Below are 23,471 nucleotides of genomic sequence, written 5' to 3'. Positions count from 1 at the left end.
ATATTAACAACAGAGGTAGAACTAAAACCAGAACTCTTCCTTCTTGGTATTACTATACAAAAATATGATAAAGGAACACTCTATCTAATGCTACACATCTTTACGGCCGCCAGACTGACCTATGCTCAAAATTGGAGAAACAAAGAAATTCCTACTGAAGAAGAGATTCTACAAAAATTTTTATCATGTGCGGACATGGTCAGGCTAACTATGGAATTAAAGGACAAGACGGAAACAGATTATTTTGGAATCTGGGACAAATTTTACTGTTGGTATGAGTCAAGAAGAACTGGTCGGGTTTTGAGTTAAAGTTTAAATTTGTGGTATATAAAATTATGTGTTAATATGTAGAGAGATATATATTTAGAACTTTAAATATGATAAGGAACGAATTACTAGGATTATGTATACTGGAACGTCATGTCATGTCCCTTTTTGTTTTAATTGTTTTGTCAATAAAATTAAAAAAAAAAAAAAAGAACTGTTGACAATTGATGAAATGTATGTGATTTGTGCAATTATGTATACAACCTGATGTTACTTGTATTAATTGGTTTGCTATTACATTATCTGAATATTTGGCCAGTATCAATGAGTGCAACTCAGGCTCATTCATGCAAGCTAGCATCTTTATTAAAAGACTATATTGCAAGCTGATATATTGTTGCCCAGATCCCACCAATTCAATGCTTCACTCAGTGTACTGACAGACTTTCTAAATGCCAATTGTTTTGGAAATAGATGAAGAAGGCAACAAGGATCCTCCAGGATAGTGAATTAAAGTGAAAATTAAGGTCCTAAAATGATTTGGTTGTTCCAGCTTGCGGGACTGGCCTAAGGGATTTTAAAGGGGTTTTAATTACTTTTAATCTGACAAATTTAAATATTTCTTTTTAATCAAATTTTAATTAGGTGTATAATATGTTAGTATTTTATTCAATTGTCAGCCGCCCTGAGTCCGCAAGGAGAAGGGCGGGATATAAATGTAATTAATAAATAAATAAATAAATAAATAAATTTGGGATGAAACTAAAATAAGGGAATTATGGAAGAAGTGCAGAATTAAACTTAAACTATAGAACAAGAAGAAAGCCAGGCATAACAACCAACTTTGGAGTGGTCAATGAAGAAGTGGTAGATAGCTGTAGATAACTGTCAACCATCAACAGTAAAGGAACAAGCAATAAAAAAAAACCCTACCACAGCCTAATATTTGCTTGACTAACATCAAAGGACTTGAGAAAAATATTCCGATTTGTCTACACCTACAAAGATCAGAATTGTGCAAGCCAGCTGTGACATTTTGGGAAAGTGAAAGTTGGACTCTGAGGGAGCAGGAGAGGAAACATATTGACACCTTTGAATTTTAGTGTTGAAGAAGCCTCCTGAGTCCATCATGGACAGCAAGAAAACAAACAGATGGATTGTCAAACAAATTTGAGCATAAATGACCAGGCACAAATTATCCTATTTTGGACATAATATGTGAATACCTAATTCTCTGAAAAAGTCTACAATGCTGAAAAAGGTGGATGGAATGAGAAGAAGAGGATGACCTGTAGCAAGATGGATGGACTCAGGTATGGTGGCGATGGGTGCAATGTTGGCAAAATCTAGCGCCAGTTTGGCCTTTATTGATATTTTGCATATAAATTTTAAAAGAAATTTGCAAATGTTTGGATATTCATTGAGAATCGGTGGTGCCTACATTTAATAAATAAACAACTTAATAGACAAAATGATTTTAAGAGAGGTATTTTATGTGTGTATGACAAATGGGAGGTCAAAACAAAATATTAAATTATTGCAAGGCTTGCTAAATTGGAAAGTTCTTTGTCGATTAAAACTTCAGTCGGTTGAACTTGTATCTCCTCTAGTATACGTAAATGCAGCCCCTTTCTGCAGTACAATAGCTTTCCACTTCCCCAAAGCGGTTTTATTCAGACCTTAAATTGACAGTCCAAAAGGCAAAATGGCTGCCACCTCCCCCCAAAAATTAAAAAAACAAAAACCAGAGCCCACCCGCTGAGGGTCACGTGCCATGTGATTCGTACTTTCTTTCTAGGAAAACAGAAAAGCTACCTGCAGTCAAAAAACCTTTGAACAGTTGCTGATGCCAATCTGTAAAGTGAGGGGCAGAAGCGTCCAGCTCTTCAAATGCGATTGCCGGAGAAGCATACATCAAGCATAATTTAAAAAGCCTTGCTGATCGGAAACCCCCCGAGGCTCGCAGAAGACTTGAAACGGCATCTGTGTTAGGAAAAAGGACAGGGGAGAAAGGCATTGCCTCGCCAAGATGTGCGAGCTTCGGTCTTCAGCTTCACCCATGCCAGAAACAACACCACGAAAAAGGGTTGTCAACTGTCCCACTTGGAGGCACGCTGGTTGCGCCTACTAGAGGGAAATGAGCAGGCGGCGCGGGTCCTATCTAGGCTTTGTTTGTGGTTTTGGCTGTGCAAACGCGCTGAAAGGGGACGGGCGCGCAGTGGCATTGGAGCGAGGGAGGAGGGGGGGAAAGCAAGAAATATGGGACAACGGAGTACCAGATGCAGTCAGCTTTCCCCCCGCCCCCGCCCCCATTTTGCCATGATGTGTTGCCCCTCTTTGGAATGAGATGCAGACCTGAAACGTCAGACGGCTTCTCCGGGGTCCAGACATTTAGTGGAAACACAATGGAAACGGCTCCGCTTAGAAAAGCAGGTGCGAACTGCGTGCTTTGTGCGGCGAAGGGTGCTGGCTTCGTGCGGAGGTGACTGTTAAGTAAGAGGGAGGCAGCAAGACACCCACCCCGCCATGGGCTACAATGCAAGCTGGGCTTCAGCCAACGCGAGCGAGCGCGGTCCCTTTCAGGCTGTCAAAAGCTTGAACGCATCCGGTGCTCCTCAAATCGTGGGAATCAACCGAAGCGCCCACGCGGTCGGGACGTCAGAATACGAGGCATATAGGGAAGGAGAACAAACATATCGACATTTTACTACCGTTATGCAGGTTGTCATCTTAATAGGTTCTCTGCTAGGTAAGTAAACACAGTTGCAGGGTGGTTTTTTTTTCTCTCCTCCTTTGAAGTGGTCTTGTTTATGGGACTTACTGTTCCAAGGGCTATGGGCTGAGGTCTACAGGAGGTAACACACAGAAGGAGCAGAAAGAGGATCATTTAGCAGATTTACACTTAGCACAGTTCAATATGATGCTGCTTCCTAGATGACAATATGCTGTGCTTTGGCCATCGGAGATTGCTATCTTCTGCACAGCTGGCCTATTTCCAATAAAGGCAAAGGAAATTATCCAGCTAAACTCTATGCAGGATTGTAACCTAAGTCTTTTTTTTTTTAAGTCCAGATACTTTATATTTTCTGAATAGAGGGTGAGAGATAAGGGTTTGCCCATGGTCATTTAGAAAGCTTTATAAAGAAGTCTACTTTCCTATAGGAGTTCCCTATCAATGCACTACTTCTGCTCCTTGTTCACATTCTATGCATCTGCAAAACTTTTCTAGTGGCAGGCCAGTTGCATAATGAGAGTCCTCTGCAGCATCCCATATTGTCATGATCAGGGAAATCACAATCTCGAATTAGTTCTCTCCTTGGTTGAAGCCAACTCTGTGGCTCACGTGTTCAGGATTGCTACCTTTCTGCAGAAATGATCTATGTGTGTTTTTCTATTTGTGTGAATTATATATAAGTCCCTGGAAAATCTATATGTAGTTATATTCTACAGTATAATTCCCAATCCAATCTTCTTGTATGCAGATATGTGGGATGAACATCTGAAGAATTCTGTGGTGTTCATGTTTGGATGTTACTAACCTTTATGTTTACTTATTAGAAAGTAAGCATAATGAAAACATTCCAGCCAATCTTATTGTGATATTAATTGAGGGATTATTTAAAAAGAGAAATAGTTGAGGATTTTACTGAATTTCTAATAGAAAACATAAGCAAAAAGAAAGGCTGTGAGTTCTAGCTTTTTTTTCAATTGGAGATAGAAAAGTTTGATATCTTAATATAATATATGACTTTTAAAATATGCTTATTTGATACTAAAATAAGAATCATTACTTATTGATTAGTTAATTGTTGTCTTAGATAACAAATGGTTTGGTCATTTAACCTCACAGAGGCTATTAATACAGACGATTCTTTTGTCAAAGTTCTTCCTGAGTAATTCCTTTTAATACTGTGTAATTTTTAAATTAAATGGCTAGGCATGTTTAGACAAAGAGTTCCTACCTGCATACTTTTTGGAGATACCTGGAGTTTAGAGCAAAACTCCTGCTATTTTCTTTGAACATCTCTGAAGCTCAGGCAACTGCAGTTGTAATTCTCTGCTCATATCCAGTGCTTTCTTATTAGATCAAAAGATTGTTGCTTCTAGTATTATGGAAGTACATTTGTGAGTCAGTACATCTGTAAGTCAGTTCCTAGTCGTATTACTATATTATTTTTATTTGTGTGTGATTTTTAAAAAATCCATTAGATATGTTTATCATTTTGTGTTTTATATAGTGTTATCTCTGTGTTTTCAAGAAAGATTTCTGCTTTGTGATGCTTCCAGGTTATTTTGCTTATTGGACATATCCTATTACCTCTGTGGCTGGTATTCTTTGTTTCTGCTCTGATCTGCTCTAAGTTAATTTTACATGAGGTTCACTGGTATTTTATAAAAGATAACTGCCCTGAATTATTCCTTGTTACACAAGATGTAGAAATATAATAAAATAATTCAATTTGCAACCATAATTCGAGATCAATTTGCAAACTGTAATGTGGACTAACTTTGCTGGTGAACATATAACACTGTAATGAATCTCTATAGCAGTGGTTCTCAACCTTTTTAATGCCGTGACCCCAACCGGTCGTAAGTCGAGGACTAAACCAGTCATAAGTCAAGGACTAAACCGGTCGTAAGTCGAGGACTACCCAACCGGTCGTAAGTCGAGGACTTTCCCTGCCCGGGAGCGCCGCGCATGCGTGGTTCTGCCCCCTGCACCGGCCGAGGCGTAGCTGGCAAGCGGCAGAGACGGAGCAGGCCGACCACCAGCTGGCCCAGCCCAAGGGAGGTAAGGCACCCGCCGGAAAAGGGGAAAAAAATGGCGGACAAAAAAAATGGTGGACAGCCTTGCTTGGCGACCCCCATGAAATGGTCGATCGACCCCAAATGGGGTCCCGACCCACAGGTTGAGAACCACTGCTCTATAGAGAGTCTCAGTCATCCAGGTCATGGTTGTCCCAAAGGTGCTTTTTCAAAAGGCAACTGGACGTTATTTTTCCTTGAAGATATTTCGCTTCTCATCCAAGAAGTTTCTCATCCAAGAAGCTTCAGTTCTTTAGTCAGAACTGAAGAAGCTTCTTGGATGAGAAGTGAAACATCTTCAAGGAAAAAAAACAACAAAGTCCAGTTGCTTTTTGAAAAAGTACCTTTTGGACTGTAATGAATCCAACCCTGTAATATTATGAATGCCAAAATTTTTAAAAAAAGAAGAAAAGTGGGAATGTTTGAATGAACAGGAATAATGGAAGAATACATGAGTCCATAGAAAATTGTTTAAAAATATCTGCTTGATTGTGTAGCATTTTGTACCATAGGATGTTATGTATAAAAATATGTAATGCCGTGTATTCTTCCAAAGTTGATTTTTCCAAAAGGCAACTGGACTTTCTTGGGGTTCTTTTTTCCTTTCTTTGAAAACATTTCACTTCTCCTCCAGGAAGTTTCTTCAGTTTTGTTGCCTTTTGGAAAAGCACCTTTGGGACAACCATGATCTGGATGATTGAGAATCTCCATAGACATCCATGTATTCTTGCCTACTGTCTGAAGTAAGGCAATTTTTTTTGTGTACTTTTAACTAGGTTTCCTATCTTTCAACTCAAGTATAGATAGTGTTTGCCAATTATATGATAGATGATAATTGGGTCATCCGAGGCCTATGTGTTACCTCACCTGTCAGGAGGGCATTCAGATTTAAGATCTCTCTACAACATTTACACCAAAGGAACGTTAAACAATGGCTGAAAATGAATTTTGGGGAATTAAATCCAAGTATCCTACGCTCTACAGTCTTTTCCAGGTAAACAAATTTTCATTGATACATGTAACACAAGCAAATCAAAGAATCAAAAAGTTTCCTTTAGAATTAGCAACAAATTAATAATTTATAACGACTCGAGCTGGAGCAAATTAATAATTAAGTACAAAATACAGCATGAAGAATAAAATGCAAATCAAATGAAATCCAAAATATAAATAAAAGAAAAATGCAGGTCAAATTGATGCAGAATAGAAACAGATAATGATATTTATGGCACAGACAGTAATCGTCTATAAAGAGGAGCCATCCTTCTAAGACTGTAAGCCATTTTGAGGCTGGATATGTTAAATCCATTCTGCAGCCCACATGAATGGCTGTGAGCATTGTTTACTGAGCTTTTGTATCATTTTGCCCAGTTGGTGTCTCCCCTACTCTGCACTAAAAGACTTGAAACTGTGAATTGATTTTAAGTTATATAAAGACATCTTGACTTGTAGAATGTACTGCAGCAGTCCCTTCTTAAGATGAATAGGGCATGAACAGTCAAATGGCCAGCTATTCCTGAAGGGGCACAGTTGACACACTAGACAGATCCATGCAAAGGCCGTCTTGATCATAGCTGCCATCTCTTCTTCCAGTAGGAACTGAGAGTCCAAGAGAACCTTTAAACTGCACATCGTTCTTAAATGAGGAAATTGAATAATCTGAGATAACTTCATCTTTGCATACCATTGAGTAGCATCTATACTGAGCTGATGTTAGCAACTTATGAACAAATGATATACTGAATTGACATAGATTAGCTGTGGATGGTTATAATGAAATATTGCTATCATTTTTTGAAGTGTGTGTGTGTGTGTATGTGTGTGCGAGAGAGAATGTATCTGTGCAAATATGTCCTATATGTTATTTCTTGTTTTAGTTGGTTTCTTTTTCTTTCTCGATAATTTGTACTGTATATTGCTTATCTTTGTTTGATTTTATATTGAATTAATAATGCAAAATAAACTGAAAAGGATAAATAGGATACAAATGAACGTACAAAGGAATTAATTTATAAAAATAATGAAATGGGGTTAGGAGAAATGTGGTCTTTATTCTGAACATGGCCATTTTTTTTCCTTTGACCATACACAAATGGAAAATGGCTATTATATAACTCTGAAAAGAAATTCAGAGCATTTTTTTTATATCAAATCAGATTTTGAAGCCCAGGTCAGGATTAAACAATCTTTTTGAGGGGTAACCTTCCATTGTCCTACCCATTCTTTGCTGATAATAAGATTGGTATAGGTTAAAACATGTTTTATGCTGAGTATTGAAAATATGTTTCTGCTGGGGGAGAGGGGGATGCAGTTTGTAGATTGTAGTGTGTCTAGAGAGGCATGAGCTGAATGTTTGCAGCCCCTTTGGGTTCTGAGATCAGTTTTAGTTGCAAAATAGCTGTTTAAAGCATCTTTAATGCTTAGCATACCTATTTTGCATCATTTTTTGGTTTGACCCATCCCAAATTGGTCATTTCCCACAATTCACGGATTGAAAAAATGATCGCGAGGGCTACAAGGACTAAAGAAAGTAAGCCATGTGTAAGCAGCTGAGTTTCTGACAAAAGCGATGTACTCAGAGTCAAACAGAAAGAAGAAAACAACACTTTAAATGTGAATTAATAAAAATAATTCTGCAGAATTTTAGCTTGCTTGATTACCTTGAGATCCATTTAACCAAAAACAGACTGCAGGGGGAAAATGGAGAGTGACATCACGGGGAATAATAATAGTGTTCATCTGAACATGAAGAGACAATAATGATTCTGAATGCAATTAGTTTTTCCATCTTGTATTATGCATTTACTGACAGGATAGAAACTGGCAGTCACTGGCCGATGCTGGAACTTTTTTTTTTTTTCTTCCAATAACGGCTTTTCATTGAATCAGCCAATGATTCGATGAAGGTATGTGAACAATCATGGTCCTATCTGTGAAACATCTACTGACTTTCATTCTCAGGGTATCCTAGTTGTTGCTAGAAGCTTTTTTTGTGCACTTCCTAGAATAAAAAAGAAGCTTCAAGCTGGGACATCTGAGTAATTGCCAAGGAAAAACAGGAGACATCAATAGTCAGGGATTCAGCATGGTTAGGTTCTTCCATAACAAGTTTCTAGGAGATAATAATAATAATAATAATAATAATAATAATAATAATAATAATAATAATAATAATAATAATAATAATAATAATAATAATAATAATAATAATAATAGTAAAGTTGGAAGGGACCTTGGAGGTCATCTAGTCCAACCCCCTGCTTAGGCAGGAAACCCTATACCATTTCAGACAAATGGCTGTCCAGTCTCTTCTTAAAAACTTCCAGTGTTGGAGCATTCACCGCTTCTGGAGGCAGATTGTTCCACTGGTTAATTGTTCTAACTGTCAGGAAGTTTCTCCTTAGTTCTAGGTTGCTTCTCTCCTTGATTAGTTTCCATTCGTTGCTTCTTGTCCTGCCTTCAGGCGCTTTGGAGAATAGCCTGACTCCTTCTTCTTTGTGGCAGCCCCTGAGATATTGGAACACTGCTATCATGTCCCCCCTCGTCCTTCTCTTCATTAAAGCAGCTGCAGAACATAACCTGTGAAATCCCCCTTTTTAAACTTAAAATTTCTATATCTAGAACAAAACTGCCTATTTTAAGTTCAGCCATATCGCTTTTATGGTTATGGGTAGAAAGTTGCATATATAGTGTGACTTTAATCACACTAAATAATATTGATCATTTTTCATCAAAAGACACTTCATAAGCAGAAACCAAACATATATGGTAATACCTTTTTAAAGTATATCCATATACTTTACCCATGTATTTACCCATTGCAGATACGTAGACCCTTGATTTTTTTAACCAAAATAATAGGAGAATGCATCACCTCTGGATAAGCAATTGTGAAAATTAAAACATGAAAATAAACTGCTATTTTTTAAGAGCCCTCTTTATGATATCCAAATGCATATCCAGTGAGGCATTAAACTAAGAAGCTGGCTCCCCAGAATAGAAGCCAAAATCTGGCAAGCAATATTAATGGTGTGGCTGAGGATCAACTTGGTGACCATGGGATTGCTTCCACTAATAGCAGTGGACAGTCATAGATCATTGAAGCCAATGTTTCTCAGCCTTGGCAACTTTAAGATACATGGACTTCAATTCTCAGTATTCCCCAGCCAGCCCCTGAGAACCAAATAAAAGTTTTTTTCCCTCTTTTGCTTTATGAATTGAGATTAATTCTTGTTCCCCCAGTGCAGGGGTAGGCAACCTTGGCTCCACGAGTCATAAAAGAGCCAAGGTTGCCTACCCCTGCCCCAGTGCAAGTTTCCTAATCTAGGTGGTCTCCCTCATGATATACAAGATATGAAATATGTGTATTTACATAATATCTTAACTTCTCCCTACAGGAGAAGTTTCAATTTGGTCTGTGACAACTGATGGCTTAAATCAAGAAAATTTTACAGCAAAAGAATTGTCTTCCTTTGATTGCTGAAGCTATCTCACATCCTCATGCATTTGAGTGTGTTTGTTTGTTTGTTTTAAAGAGAATCAGACTTCTCCAGCAGCAAACTGCAGTTTGGGTTATCTAACTGAAGTTTCACACAAATGCAAGGCATTTAACAGGTGCCTTCCTTTTATCTGGCATATTGCCTTCAAATCAATCCTTCTAATGGTCATTTGCTACTCAGTCCTACTGCCATTTCTTATTCATCTTTAATTTGCTGAGCAGCAAGCATTACAGTTTGTTCCAGGTTTGGAACTCAGATTAATTGCCTTTTCAGATTTCCAAAGGCATTGTGGGCAGCTGTCCAAACTTACAAGGCGGTGCAGAAGTGTGAAATAAACTATAAAACAACATCTACAGCTTCACAAGGAACAGCATGCTGATCCTCGGTTTTCTTTTAATCTTAAGGACTTTTTGTTCTCTTTTCTAGGGCCTCCTGAGCGCAGTACATTATGTTTTGTGAGTTTCACAGGTATAATATCAAGACCTTGCAGAGGCTGCAGATGGCAGGCAATTACCATTAGTGCTCCTTTTCGGGTAGATCAATTTTAAATTACGTTATATTTGAGATTTCTGAAAATAGAGCATCGAGCAGAGTAACATAACAAAAAAATTATAGACTGACCTCACTACGTACAAAAGGTTGCCCAATATGATATCTTTAATTCTGCCTCACAGAAATTGGGCTTTGCTAGAAGCTGATTGTAGATTCCCCATTTATTTTCAGAATAACTGTATGTCATTTAGACCAGGGCTTTTCAACCTTTTCACCCATTGTACCACTTTTAGGATAGGGCAATATCCGAGTACCACCAGTCGCCTAGCAAGGTGTCAAAAACTTGATGACCAAAAAAAAAAGGAAAAAACTGATAAAGTACAGGTAGTCCTCGACTTACAACAGTTCGCTTAGTGACTGTTCGAAGTTACAATGGCACTGAAAAAAGTGCCCCCCCAAGCCATAGCCAAGCAAGACACCTGCCTGCCCGCCCAGCGGCGCTCTTCCTCCTGTCTGAGGTTTCCACTGTTGTGAGCATTTCTGTTGAGGATTGGCAGCGGGGGTGGGGGTGGGGGGTGTTTGGTTTTCATCCCCCCCCCCCCGTCTGCTGGGTGGTTGCAGCAGGTTTTGGTCACTTCACATGACCCTGGGACACTGTGACCGTCATAAATATGAATCAGTTGCCAAGCATCTGAATGTAAATCACGAGACCCTGGAGATGCTGCAACATTCCAGCTGATCGGCGCTTCTTCTGGGCTCAGCAGAAGTACCAGGATCAGTGCCGAGCTCCAGCTGGAGCCTGGTGCTGATCCTGGCGCTTGCGCTGAGCCCTGACAGCCCTGCAGCTCCAGCCATCTCTCGCTCAGGCTTGTGCGGTGCTGCCACCGGTTCAGCTCATTCCCCTCCCCCGCTACCACTTTTCTAGGATGCTCGCGTACCACCCGCCAGGTGCCAATGTACCACAGGTGGTACCCGTACCACTGGTTGAAAAGCCCTGATTTAGACATCTGGATAGAGAGGATGAACTAGATGTATTTTGGTCCCTCCTTCCTCTTTGTAAGGACCCAAATCTACTTCAGCAATGTAGGAGAAAAACCATCTTCTTTTATCCTTTTCTTCACATCATGCCAATCCTTTACCTGTTTCATTTTACTCCTTCAGTAGGTCCACTGAGATTCAAAATTCACATTTCCAGGACACTTGGTGAGCTGAGGTGTTCAAACACATCATATGTACACAGCACAAAGCCCCAACAAAATATATTGCAACAGTTATCGGGAAACTGTACAGGCACTGCATAACAGACTATAGGTTTTGATGTGGCAATTTTTTTTCCAAGGAAAGGAAATGTGTCCCAGATTATGAGGAACAGAATGAAGAAATACCTTTTAAAACTTGAAATTAACAGAAGCATAGTTAAGGAATGTTTTGAATTATTTTTGAAACTCAATATCCAGATCAGTAGCATTCTAGGGTTTTGAAGGAACTGGCAATTGGTTTGGCTAAAACCTTATGTGTTAATTTTGAGAACCCCAGAAGAATGGATTAAATGCCAGATGTCTACAGAACAGCATATATCAGTGATGGCGAACCTTTTAAAGACCGAGTGCCCAAACTGCAACCCAAAACCCACTTATGCATCGTCGGGTGCCGGGTGGGTGTGGCCCATTGGCTGGGTGTGGCCAATTGGGTAGGTGTGGCCCATTGGGTGGGCACGCTGCGGTGGTAATGGCAGGCTGTGTGGGACTAAAAAGTTCAATCAATCAATTCCAACTTTGCAAGATCTTTTTTTTCCCAAGAGAAGTTGAAATTGACTGATTGATTGAATCTTTTTTTTTTTGCACACGGCGGCGGAAGCCTAAAGCGAAAAGGTTTTATAAAACCCAGCTGAAGGCCTAGGACTGAGGCGACGGTGCGAGTGCCCACAGAGAGGGCTCTGAGTGCCACCTCTGGCACCCGTGCCATAGGTTCGCCACCACTGGCATATATTAACCTTATTTTTAAAAAGTTGAAAAATTGAGGGAATTAGCAAACTGGTATGTCTGACATTAATATGCTGGGGAGCACTGTAGCGGGATTATAAATGGAGTGATTTGTAAACACTTTAAAAACTATTTGGTGATTACTAGAAATTTATATGAAATTGTCAAGAGAAAACTATCATTAGACTATAACTCAGTGTTTCTCAACCTTGACAATTTTAAGGCATGTGGACTTCAACTCCCAGAATTCCACAGCCAGCATTTGTAAGCATTGCTGGCTGTGGAATTCTGGGAGTTGAAGTCCACATGCCTTAAAATTGTCAAGGTTGAGAAACACTGCTATAACTGATATTTTTTATTATTATCTATTTACATAATAAATTATGGAATGCTTTAAAAGCAATATATCCTGATTTCAGGAAACAATTTGACAAGGTATGTCATAACATTCTGATTCAGTGTAGGTTGGACATGATAATTACATGGATAAATAGGTGCTCAAAATGCATGCTTAAAGAGTTTTTAGCAATATCTCCCTATCAGTTTGGACTGCAATAATGCATGGGATATGACAATGTTCATTTTTTATTTTTATTAATGGTTAGAATGAAGAAGAAGGTTAGAATGCTTATCAGTTTAATAGAGGGATGCTCAGTGAAGTGGGAGAAAGTACCCCCCCCCATTGCTCTACCCAATCCTCCTTCTATGGCTGTAAATTTCCTAACCTAGACTGGAACCTCTATTTAAAAATACAGCAGCTCAAGTGCCTAAGACCTATCAGCAGACAATGACAGCAGGTGCTATTCTTGCTATTGTGATTATTCATAGATGGATAGGTATATTCACAAGAAGGGGTGATATTCTGGTGATCATTTGGAAGATTCCTTCTCCAAATTGCACAATTTGGAGAATAACCGTTCTGAATGATCAGAAGAAAGATGTCCCCTTGCAGAAAGGCCTGAGGCAGCCTGGATAGGAAGGCCACACCTCGCAATAGGTTGGGTGCAGAAAAGTAGCTGCAGAAAAAAACACAAAGGTAAGTGTGGCAATTTGCTTGAGCTGATGGGCCCTATACAGGGCTGAAGCCTCCCAGGCTTGTCACATGAGGAGCAGCCAAGGCCTCCAAGGCTGTAGCAGGTTTCTGTGCACTGGGGGCCCTGTACCCTGCAACAGGCATTCCAGTGCCTCCCCCATCCCCATGAGCTACCCCCATGATCCTTATCACAGACTTTGTTTGCTTAATGATCCGCAAGATTGCCTAATGGTAGGAGTGCCAGGATTGCAGTCATTGAGCAAAGTGGTTACATGATGTCTTTGACTGCTTTGCTCAGTAACCAAGATTCCAGACCCAATTGTGGTCATAAACTGAGGCCTACCTATATTCTACCTATATATTATTATATGAGCAACAACTGGAGCGGTCACAAGTTTGTTTTGCTTTCTTTATGGAAATGTTTTATAATTGCTAAGAAACATATTTTTCAATGGAGATATGGTATCGTGTTTATGGGATTTCCTCACCAGAGTGGCTTACCCAGGTCCTAAGAGCATTATGATTTTAGTGTACAAATAATAATGTGAAGTGATGCTTGTTTTACTTGTAATCTGTTCTATTTTTATAAGCTTTCCTGGGATTAATAGAGCAAGACCACACCTGGAATACTGCAACCAAGATATTGTGACTTTGGAAAAAGTTCAGAGAAGAGCAATTAAAATGCTCAAAGGCCTGGAGACTAAAATGTATGAAGAACGGCTGCAGGACTTGGGTTTGGCTAGTCTAAAGAAAATAAGAAATGGGTGACATGATAGCAGAATTCCAGTATTTGAGGGGCTGCCACAAAAAAGAGAGGTCAAATTATTCTCCAAAGCACCAGAGGACAGGACAATGGTTGGAAACTGACCAAAGAGAGAAGCAACCTGAAATTAAGGAGAAACTTCCTAACAGTGAGGACAATTAACCAGTGGAACAGCTTGCCTTCAGAAATCATGGGTGCTCCATCACTGGAGGTTTTAAGAAGAGACTAGACAGTCACTTGTCTGAGATGGTATAGGTTCTCCTGCTTGAGCAGGGAGCTGGACAAGAAGACCTCTAAGGTCCCTTCCAGCTCTATTCTACTCTAACTAATTTTATTCTAAACCTTTTAATGTGGATGCTCAACAGAAATATCAGCTGGTAATGTTGATAAAATTCATCACTCAAATCAGTAGATAGGAAGGTGAACTAAAAGATATAATATTCTGAATGTACTGGCAGATGAACAGTTGTTCATATCTACATTATTGTCCTAATAAATCCATCAAACTAATCTTGTACTCATAAATTTAATTCCAATTAAGCATGTATTCAAGCACACTCACAAGAAGGATAACATTAGAAAGAGCAGGTGAGAGATGTCAAAACAGAAGGTGAATTATAAGAATTTTTTGTGGCTATGCATGCCATAGAAAAATCATTGTTATTACATTGTGATACTGCTGAGCCCATAAATATCAACATCTTCTGCCTGGTAGCTCTGTCTCTTACAATAGCCAAGCCTTTCTATACCTCTCTATCTTCTGATGCTCTGTCTTCAGAAGGCAATGCTCTCAAAAACTAGGTGAAAGAACATTTGATCTGCATCAAACGCTGCTGGTTTTTCAAGTGACACCACTGCTGAGGTTCAGGATTCTTGGAACACCTCCTCTTAATTATCTTCCTTGGCCAGTATACCAATGCCAATAAAATAAAATACCAATTACTATATTCCTTTATTGATTGTAGGCAGGTGTTCAAGGGAACTATCCTTTTTCTGGAGATGCCACAAAGAAAGATATTTGGGTGTCATCAGTATGTGAATCTTACTCAGCTTTGAATCCCCTGAGTATCTCCGTCAATGGTTTTATTAAAATATTATTTAAAATATTAAAAAGTATTAGAGACAAAATAGAGCCCAGAGGGATACCATATGAGCCATTTCAAGGGATAGATTTGCCTAAGAGATACATTTGAATACATAAGAGATAAAAACAAAATAATTACAAAGCCATTCCCAAATTGCTTAGGTGATCTAACTGATATCTTGCTCAATGGTTTCAAAAGTCATGAGAATCAAGAAAAAAACTACTCAGCCCCATGTATAGATCAATCAATCAGAACAGAGCTTGAAGGGACCTTGGTGATCTTCTAATCCAACCATCTGCTCAAGCAGGAGACCTGATACCATTTCAGACAAATGACTGTCCAGTCTCTTCTTAAAAACTTCCAGTGATGAAGCACACACGACATATAAAGGCAAGCTGTTCCACTGGTTAATTGTTCTCACTGTTAGGAAGTTTCTCCTTAATTTCAGGTTGCTAGATCAGCTATCAGATTTATCAAGGTTTTGTTCCCTGAAATCAGCTTGACATGGGTCAAAAAAATCTGTTTCTTCTAGCTTGCCTAAAGCTAAGAAGTTATTCACTCTCAATCACATTATCCAATTATTCAAGGTTATAGACTGACCTATTATTTTGTATCTCTGATGAATCCAGATTAGGCTTATTAAGAAGAGGTCTAAATATTAGCTTTTATGAGAGCTAAATAAGAACATAATTCTCTCATTACACTTGCTGTAGAATATTCATCAAATTAAATAAAGCAAAGATATTGGAAGCACAGTGAAGGACTAATAAAATTACTCGCATCTTAGCTCTAACAGCTGCAACAATCTAAGAACACTCAGGGTAATGTACATAATGAATCTAATTAAATAAATCCATATATTTTTATTTTTATTCTTGACCTGTGTAATACTGGGTAAAATGAAAACAAGGAAGAAGTTATTCAATTCTTATGAAACTCCTTAGCTGCAATCTTTTCTTGAACAAATTATAGATATTAAATCTACAAGAACAGAAAAACTCCTGCTTCAGATAGATATTCCACAGTAGCTATATATTGAATTCGTTGCCCCAGTGTTGTTAGAGATCAGTAATGATGCATTTTAAAATATTTTCTTGGTGCCAAGCTTAATGCAATTTTTTTTTCATTTATACTTTACAGTACAAAAAATTGGATGAGAATTTGCAGAGTCAGCAGGATATTTACTTCAAAATCACAGTTGCTGACTTTGCAAAGTATCACCCAATTTCCTTGTAAAATATTAATACAAAAATTTTGACAGCGAACCTCGCACAGAGATAACTGATAATATTACCCTGGTGGCACAGTGGTTAGAATGCAGTACTGAAAGCTACTTCTGCTGCCTGCCGCTGCCAGCAGTTCGATTCTCACCGGCACAAGGTTTGCTCAGTCTTCCATCCTTCTGAGGTCGGTAAAATGAGAACCCAGATTGTTGGGGGCCCTTTGCTGACTCTGTAAACTGCTTTGAGAGGGCTGTAAAGCACTGTGAAGCGGTGTATAAGTCTAAGTGAGATTGATATTACTCCATTATGCTTCCAGCACAGCTTTGGTACGTCACCAGAGAAATTGTCTAGAACAGTGGTTCTCAACCTTTTTAATGCCGCGACCCCCAACGTCGTAGGTCGAGGACTAAACCGGTCATAAGTCGAGGACTAAACCGGTCGTAAGTCGAGGACTACCCAACCGGTCATAAGTCGAGGACTTTCCCTGCCCGGGAGCGCCACACATGCGTGGTTCCTCCCCCTGCGCCGGCCAAGGCGTAGCTGGCAAGCGGCAGAGATGGAGCAGGCCGACCACCAGCTGGCCCAGCCCAAGGGAGGTAAGGCACCCGCCGGAAAAGGGAGAAAAAAATGGCGGACAGCCTTGCTTGGCGACCCCCGTGAAATGGTTGATCGACCCCAAATGGGGTCGCGACCCATAGGTTGAGAACTGCTGGTCTAGAATGTATAAGGCAGTGGTGGCAAACCTATGGCACTGGTGCCAGAGGCGGCACTTGGAGCCCTCTCTGTGGGCACACATGCCGTTGCCCCAGCCTTGCCTCCGCCCATGACCCCCTCCTCACCAGCAACCCCCTGGAAGAGAGTCGCCCCCGAGCGTGGCCCACGCAGAGCAGCGCAGCCAAGGACATGGCAACCAGGCAGCGTAGACAAGACTATGCTGGGGAAGAGATGGGGAACTTTTTTTCCTATTTAGTATTCTTCCATCAAGGACTATTCTACTAGTCTCAGGGAAGAAGTAAACATGCCCACATTCTTTACTTTCAAGCAATCTTCATGTAAAACTAAATTTAACTAAATAATCTTAAGCTACCTGTCAAGGTCAATAAACAACATAGCGTGTATTTGTGAATATATCGGAGTTCTTCTGTTCAAATAAGGGGGGGGGGGAATCCCTGAAAAAGTCACGTTGCTTCAGAACTGGTACTAGGTTCTCATTTGTCATGTTAGACATAAAACCAAAATGATTGAGTCATAGTTAGCAATTTAGCCAAAGAAAATGATTTTAGCTTCATGAGATTATTGTTGCTATGGTAACCGTAGAGTAGCCTGTGTTGTTTGCTCCCCTTTGAAGCTGTTGCTAATAGGCGAGTACCATAAACTTAATGGGCAGAGTGAGCTGGGGAGAAAATAATATATTGGCAGAGCTTTCTTTAATCATTCAGAAGATCTCTCCAGAGTTAAGCATTTTAAGGCTGCAGTTCTCTGCGCACTTATATGAGAATAAGTCGCTGAGCATAGGAAAGATTTAATTATGAATTAGCAAACATCTGCTTGTACTTCTTTTGTCTCCTGCTGAAATCTGTGAGGTTTAAATGAGGTTAGTTTCCTGAATCTTGTGACCAGCTTTTTAAAATAATGTGATCTTTGTAGGGAAGAGCCCAAATGAAAAGAGGGGAAAATACCTCTTAGTTTTGTAAAATATCTATGTGACAACTTGGGCACTTAAGAGAACTCATTGACTTAAGAGAAACTTCACTTCATATAAAGTAAACCTTTGCTAAAGCTTTTTTCACCATATCAGTCTCTTGTACTTCCCCCGAATTAGCGCTGTTGTATCAGGATTGTTTTCCTTACCTGTACTAACAATGCTTTGCCCTAATGCCAAGCAATTTCAAATATTTATACTTATCATGAAGAACAGTGCAAGGAGGCAAAAAAAACAACAACCACAAAACAACCCATAATATATTTCCACTGTGAATTTTTTAAAAAAAATCTCCACTAATATACAAGTATTTCAAAATTTATCAAATCATTTTGCATGCTTGTAACATTACATTTAGGGGGGAAAACATTTTGATTTCATATTCCTTTGGAACTATGTTTATTTGAGATAGTAGAGTTCTACTGAATTATCCAGAATCCTATTTTCACAAGGGGCCCATTTGTCTAAAAGAAAAAAAAAATTATAACTACCAATTATCGCCATCAAAGATGCTCCTCTAACATGATAATTTCCAAAGTTTTTTAGGCCAATAATCTCATATATAGTAGTTATTTTTATGAAAAAGGATAGGTAAAATGACTATTCAAGAATGTTTTCCCGTGTTATCTAAAGGTATGATTCAGCCTAAAATGAGCATATTATTGGATAGGATAAATCTAATAAGGTAGACCTTTACAGACAATTCAATCAGGAAGACCACAGCTGATGTAAGATAATGTAATACACAAATGATCCAGAGAAAATAACTGCTGCATCAGACACACACACACACACACACACACACACACACACACACACACACACACACAGACAGACAGACACACACACACAGAGAGAGAGAGAGAGAGAGAGAGAGAGAGAGAGAGAGAGAGCTGCCAATCTCACATATGGAGACTCTGGGTGACTTGCAGCATTAAAAATCTACAACATAAACTCCACTCCCCTCCATTTGAATAAATTGAATAAATTATAGCACGGATTGAAAAAAAAAACTCATGAATGATTTGACAACAAGATAATAAAATGCAAAGAAAAATAGATACATAATTTAACTGGCTCCTAATAAGCCATGATTTGAAATGTAGAGTGGCGATTTGTCTTCTTTTTTTTTTTTTGCCCGGGGCATGGCCAGATCACTGCATCAAAGTATTTTCTTCCTGTCAATGAGACAGCAGAAAAAACAGGCTAGCATAAACCAAACTGCCTTCTTGCTGGTCCTTACTCTGCCTCAGTATTCAGTATCAGTGGATATACTTTTATGGTTTTAATATGGAACAGCTAAAGGAAAGCAATCAGTGAATTCCTGTCTTCGTTCCTCTTCCAATCAAGTGTTGCCTGCCAGCAGGAAAAGCAGCCACAAATGGCTCTCCATAAAGTGTGGTAGGTTTGGGATGGGTGCATAAAACAACTGGTTTATCCACCTGAAAAAAATGTTTGATAAGCAGGTCCTGGGCACAGGGGTCCTAGAAGAAAGTGCCAATCTATGTCAAAAAAGAGCCTGGCTGTAGTGCAAAGGATGGGTGCAAAGTGAACTGGGAGGGAGCAAGGACTCACAAGGGAACTCCATTCTTATTGGGCAGATAATCTGATAGGGTTCCATCAGGGGTAGGCAACCTTGGCTCTTTTATGACTCGTGGACTTCAACTCCCAGAATTCCTGAGCCAGCTGTGCGATGCTGGCTCAGGAATTCTGGGAGTTGATGTCCACGAGTCATAAAAGAGCCAAGATTGCCTACCCCTGAGTTAAACCATGCCATCTTTCTGGGTCATGGAAATGCACCTTCTCTGGAATGAGGATCCTCCTGAAATTCAAACAGCCCCCAACCCTTCTGGTGTTTTGGAGGATTTAGGCCTGTAGTGAGCATAATTGAAGCCTCACTTTCCCCCCCTTTTTCTTTGTTTCTACCTGGGTCTGTTGTCTCTTTGTTCTTTTCTATTTTATGCTATTTCTTGTTTTCATTTTTTTTTTACAATTTGTAAGATGTTGAAAGATGCTGAGAGTCAGGTTGCATACACATTAATTAAATAGGAATGTATGGAATGAGATGCACCAAGTACAGTTAATATTAAACTGATCTATGTGTTATATTAACTGCTACTTTATCTAAAAATTAGGACATTTATGGAATATATTTTTTATTGAAATTATAACTCATGCTGCAATCCTATATTCCTACTAGGAAACATCATTACTCCTAGGGTGAGTAATGAGCAACACTTAATTCTGGGTAAATATCTACAGAATTAAACATGATCCTATTTTGAGAAAGATAGCAAGGTATATAATTATGTCTGAATTAAACTTTAGTGCTGTTTGCTGAATAAAATGAAAGAATTAACTGGATCATTACACATGCCCTTCTTAATTTTCATAGTTTGATTTTTGTTTCTGTTCATCCAGGAAACGTGGTGGTCTTGTGGTCGACGTGCAGGACATCAGTTTTTAAGTCAGTAACAAATCGATTTATTAAGAACCTGGCCTGTTCTGGGATCTGTGCCAGCCTTGTCTGTGTGCCTTTTGACATTGTTCTCAGTACCAGTCCACACTGCTGTGGATGGATCTACACCGTGATCTTCTGTAAAGTCATAAAATTCTTGCATAAGGTCTTCTGCTCAGTGACCATCCTGAGTTTTCCCGTCATTGCTCTGGATCGGTAAGATACTATGATTACTCACAGGTTATCTTTGAAGTATAACATGGACAAATCTGTTAATAACCTTTCCTCTGATGTATTTTTCTGTTTTTTGTTTGTCTTATTTCCCTGTCAACTTAATATTTTTTTTAAAAAAAAATAAAAAATAAAAAGATTGCATATACAATTTTTAAATCCTTGCTAATTTAACCTGACTGGCTCTTTTCTAATATTCCTGATCCACTAAAAAGTTAATTTTCTTTGTGTATCTATCACCCACAGAAGAAAGGAAGGTAATCACACTTTTTTAAAGTACTTACCAAAACATATTATGAATTCTAAGTCTCAATCTTACTGTCTTGGAATCTGTAATAATATTGAAGGACATGACAGAAGTTCTGTATTGATTTTTGACTAGCTAATTAATACTGGTGTTATCTATTCATTAGCTCCCATTACTAGCAAAGCTGATGCTGGATAGGTTGTCTTCTAATCATTTATTGAATAAGTCACAGCTAGCTAAGCTAAGGTTAAATCATACTCTATCGGTTATAAACCACAATGGTCTTATGCTAAGACCAAAGTAAGAAACTGTATTATGTCTTAATGTAACCTGTGAACTGAGCTATTGAGTACCATAGTGGAATTTTCATGTCACATGCTATGTTTAGGTATTTTAGCAAATCTACTCTTTTTGTAATGTGGCAATCTTTCACATGCATTAATGAATTATGCAGTTTGGCTGGAACTGCTACATGCTAAGAAACATGGTTAATTCAGTTCTATTCACAAACCAGTTTGGAGCAAAGAGATTATGAGATAATATAGAAAAATAGGAGTTTCAGGGTAAATTCTAATCCCATTTTTGATACAAATTAATTAATATAAGTTGCATTTGTCATTATTTTATATAGGGTTAAATTAGTGGCTAAAAAAGTGTATACAGGTACTCCTTGACTTACAACCTTTAATTTAGTGGCCACTCAAAGTTATAACAGCACTGAGAAAAATGACTGTTGCAGCATCCCCATGGTCACATGATCAAAATTTGGATGCTTAGCAATTGGTTTGTATTTATGACAGTTGTAGTGTTCTGAGGTCATGTGATCAACTTTTGCCAAGGGGGAAGTCAGATTCATTTAATAACTGTGTTACTAACTTAACAATTGCAATAATTGACTCAATAACTGTGACAAGAAAAGCTGTAAAATGGGGCAAAACTCACTTAACAAATGTCTCGCTTAGCAACATAAATTTTGGACTCAATTGTGATTGTAAGTCGAGGACTATCTATACTAGATCTAACATTGAAACATCTTAAATCCTAGCATCTCTTATAATAGTCCAAGTTTAATCTACATAATAGGATAAGGAATAGTATTCTGTATATTTAACTATTGGGAGATGGAGTCTAATTTGATAGAATAAGAAGGAATGGCATCTCTGTATCCCTTATAGATATTTCTGCTCTCTCCTCTGTTTTTTGGATAGGTACTATTCAGTCTTATACCCACTGCAAAGAAAGATATCGGATGCCAAATCACGAGATCTGGTGATCTATATTTGGGCTCATGCGGTGGTGGCCAGCATTCCAGTCTTTGCTGTGACCCATGTGTCAGACATATATGCTATATCTACTTGTACCGGGCCCTGGAGTTACTCTGTTGGCCATTTAGCATATGTTATCACTTACAACCTTACCACTGTGGTTTTACCAGTGACTGTGGTATTTCTCTTTATGATCCTCATCCGCAAGGCATTGAGCGCTAGCCAGAAGAAAAAAGTCATTATAGCTGCCTTAAGAACCCCTCAAAATACAATCTCTATTCCTTATGCCTCCCAGAGAGAATCTGAACTTCATGCCATGCTGCTCTCTATGGTTATGATTTTTATTTTCTGCAGTATTCCCTATATGACTATGGTGGTTTATCATGCTGTCCTGGATTCTTCTGATACCTCTGTATACTTGCTTCTTACTGCTATCTGGTTGCCTAAAATATCGCTGCTGGCCAACCCACTCCTCTTCCTGACCGTTAACAAATCTGTACGGAAATGTTTAATAGGGACGATACTGCAATTACACCGAAGGTATAGTCGGAGGAACATAGTCAGTTCCGGGGAGGCCAATCTGGAATCTCACGTTCGTTCTGGCAGCCAACTCCTAGAAATGTTTCACATTGGGCAGCAGCAAATTTTCAAGCCCACAGAGCATAAAAATGAAGCTCAATCTGTGGACCTCAATGATTACCAACAGGAGGAGATGCCCACAACCAGCTTAGATATAGGACAAGCCCAAATTCAGAGGTCTGTTTGTCCCGCAGTTGCAGAATCTGCTGCACAAATAGCACCAGCTTTCTCTACAGAAGCCGAATCGGCCAAAGAAAAGTATTCTACACAACTGGGCTTTGGACCTTTTGAGTTGCCACCACAGTGGCTACCTGAAAACCGGAATGGTAAGAAACGACTTCTGCCTCCTTTAGGAAATACACCAGAAGAGCTGATCCAGACAAAGCAACCCAAGGATAAATCAGAACGAAAAGTGAGCAGAAACAATAAAGTCAGCATCTTCCCCAAAACGGATTCCTAGTCAAAGGAGGAGTTCCATATGATGAGAGAAGACTGCCTTTTTGCATATATATGATCCTATGGATCTGTGCTAAATTGAAATTAAAGGCTTATTTTTGTGCCAGCTTATGTAAAAACTAAAACATAAAGTGTTCCTTATACACGGGTTTTGTTATGAACACGTATTTCCTTATTTCACAATACCCATTTCCCCCATTATATAAAGGACAAATGAACTATTTTCCAAAGAGGTATGTTTAGTTTATTCTTGCCCTACAGACTGCTCCCTCTACTGTGATCTATAACAGGGCTTTTCAACTGGTGGTACACATACCACCTGTGGTACATTAGCACATGGCAGGTAGTATGTGGCCCTGCCCAGCCAAGTGTAGTGGGGGAGG

The 23,471-nt window shown here is 39.1% G+C and overlaps 1 protein-coding gene across 1 annotated transcript; it reads left to right on the top strand.

Annotated features, from left to right (window-relative positions):
- The first annotated feature begins 2,793 nt into the window (after positions 1–2,793).
- On the top strand, positions 2,794–23,092 carry GPR176 (G protein-coupled receptor 176). Its single transcript, XM_015825852.1, has 3 exons — positions 2,794–3,016; positions 20,274–20,526; positions 21,997–23,092. The coding sequence occupies exons 1-3, from the start codon at positions 2,794–2,796 to the stop codon at positions 23,090–23,092; spliced, it is 1,572 nt and encodes a 523-aa protein (XP_015681338.1).
- Positions 23,093–23,471: the final 379 nt, after the last annotated feature.

This window comes from Protobothrops mucrosquamatus, unplaced genomic scaffold, assembly GCF_001527695.2.
Source record: "Protobothrops mucrosquamatus isolate PMUCROS unplaced genomic scaffold, P.Mucros_1.0 scaffold_202, whole genome shotgun sequence".
Taxonomy (NCBI): domain Eukaryota; kingdom Metazoa; phylum Chordata; class Lepidosauria; order Squamata; family Viperidae; genus Protobothrops; species Protobothrops mucrosquamatus.
This window is presented reverse-complemented; position numbering and strand designations above follow the sequence as displayed.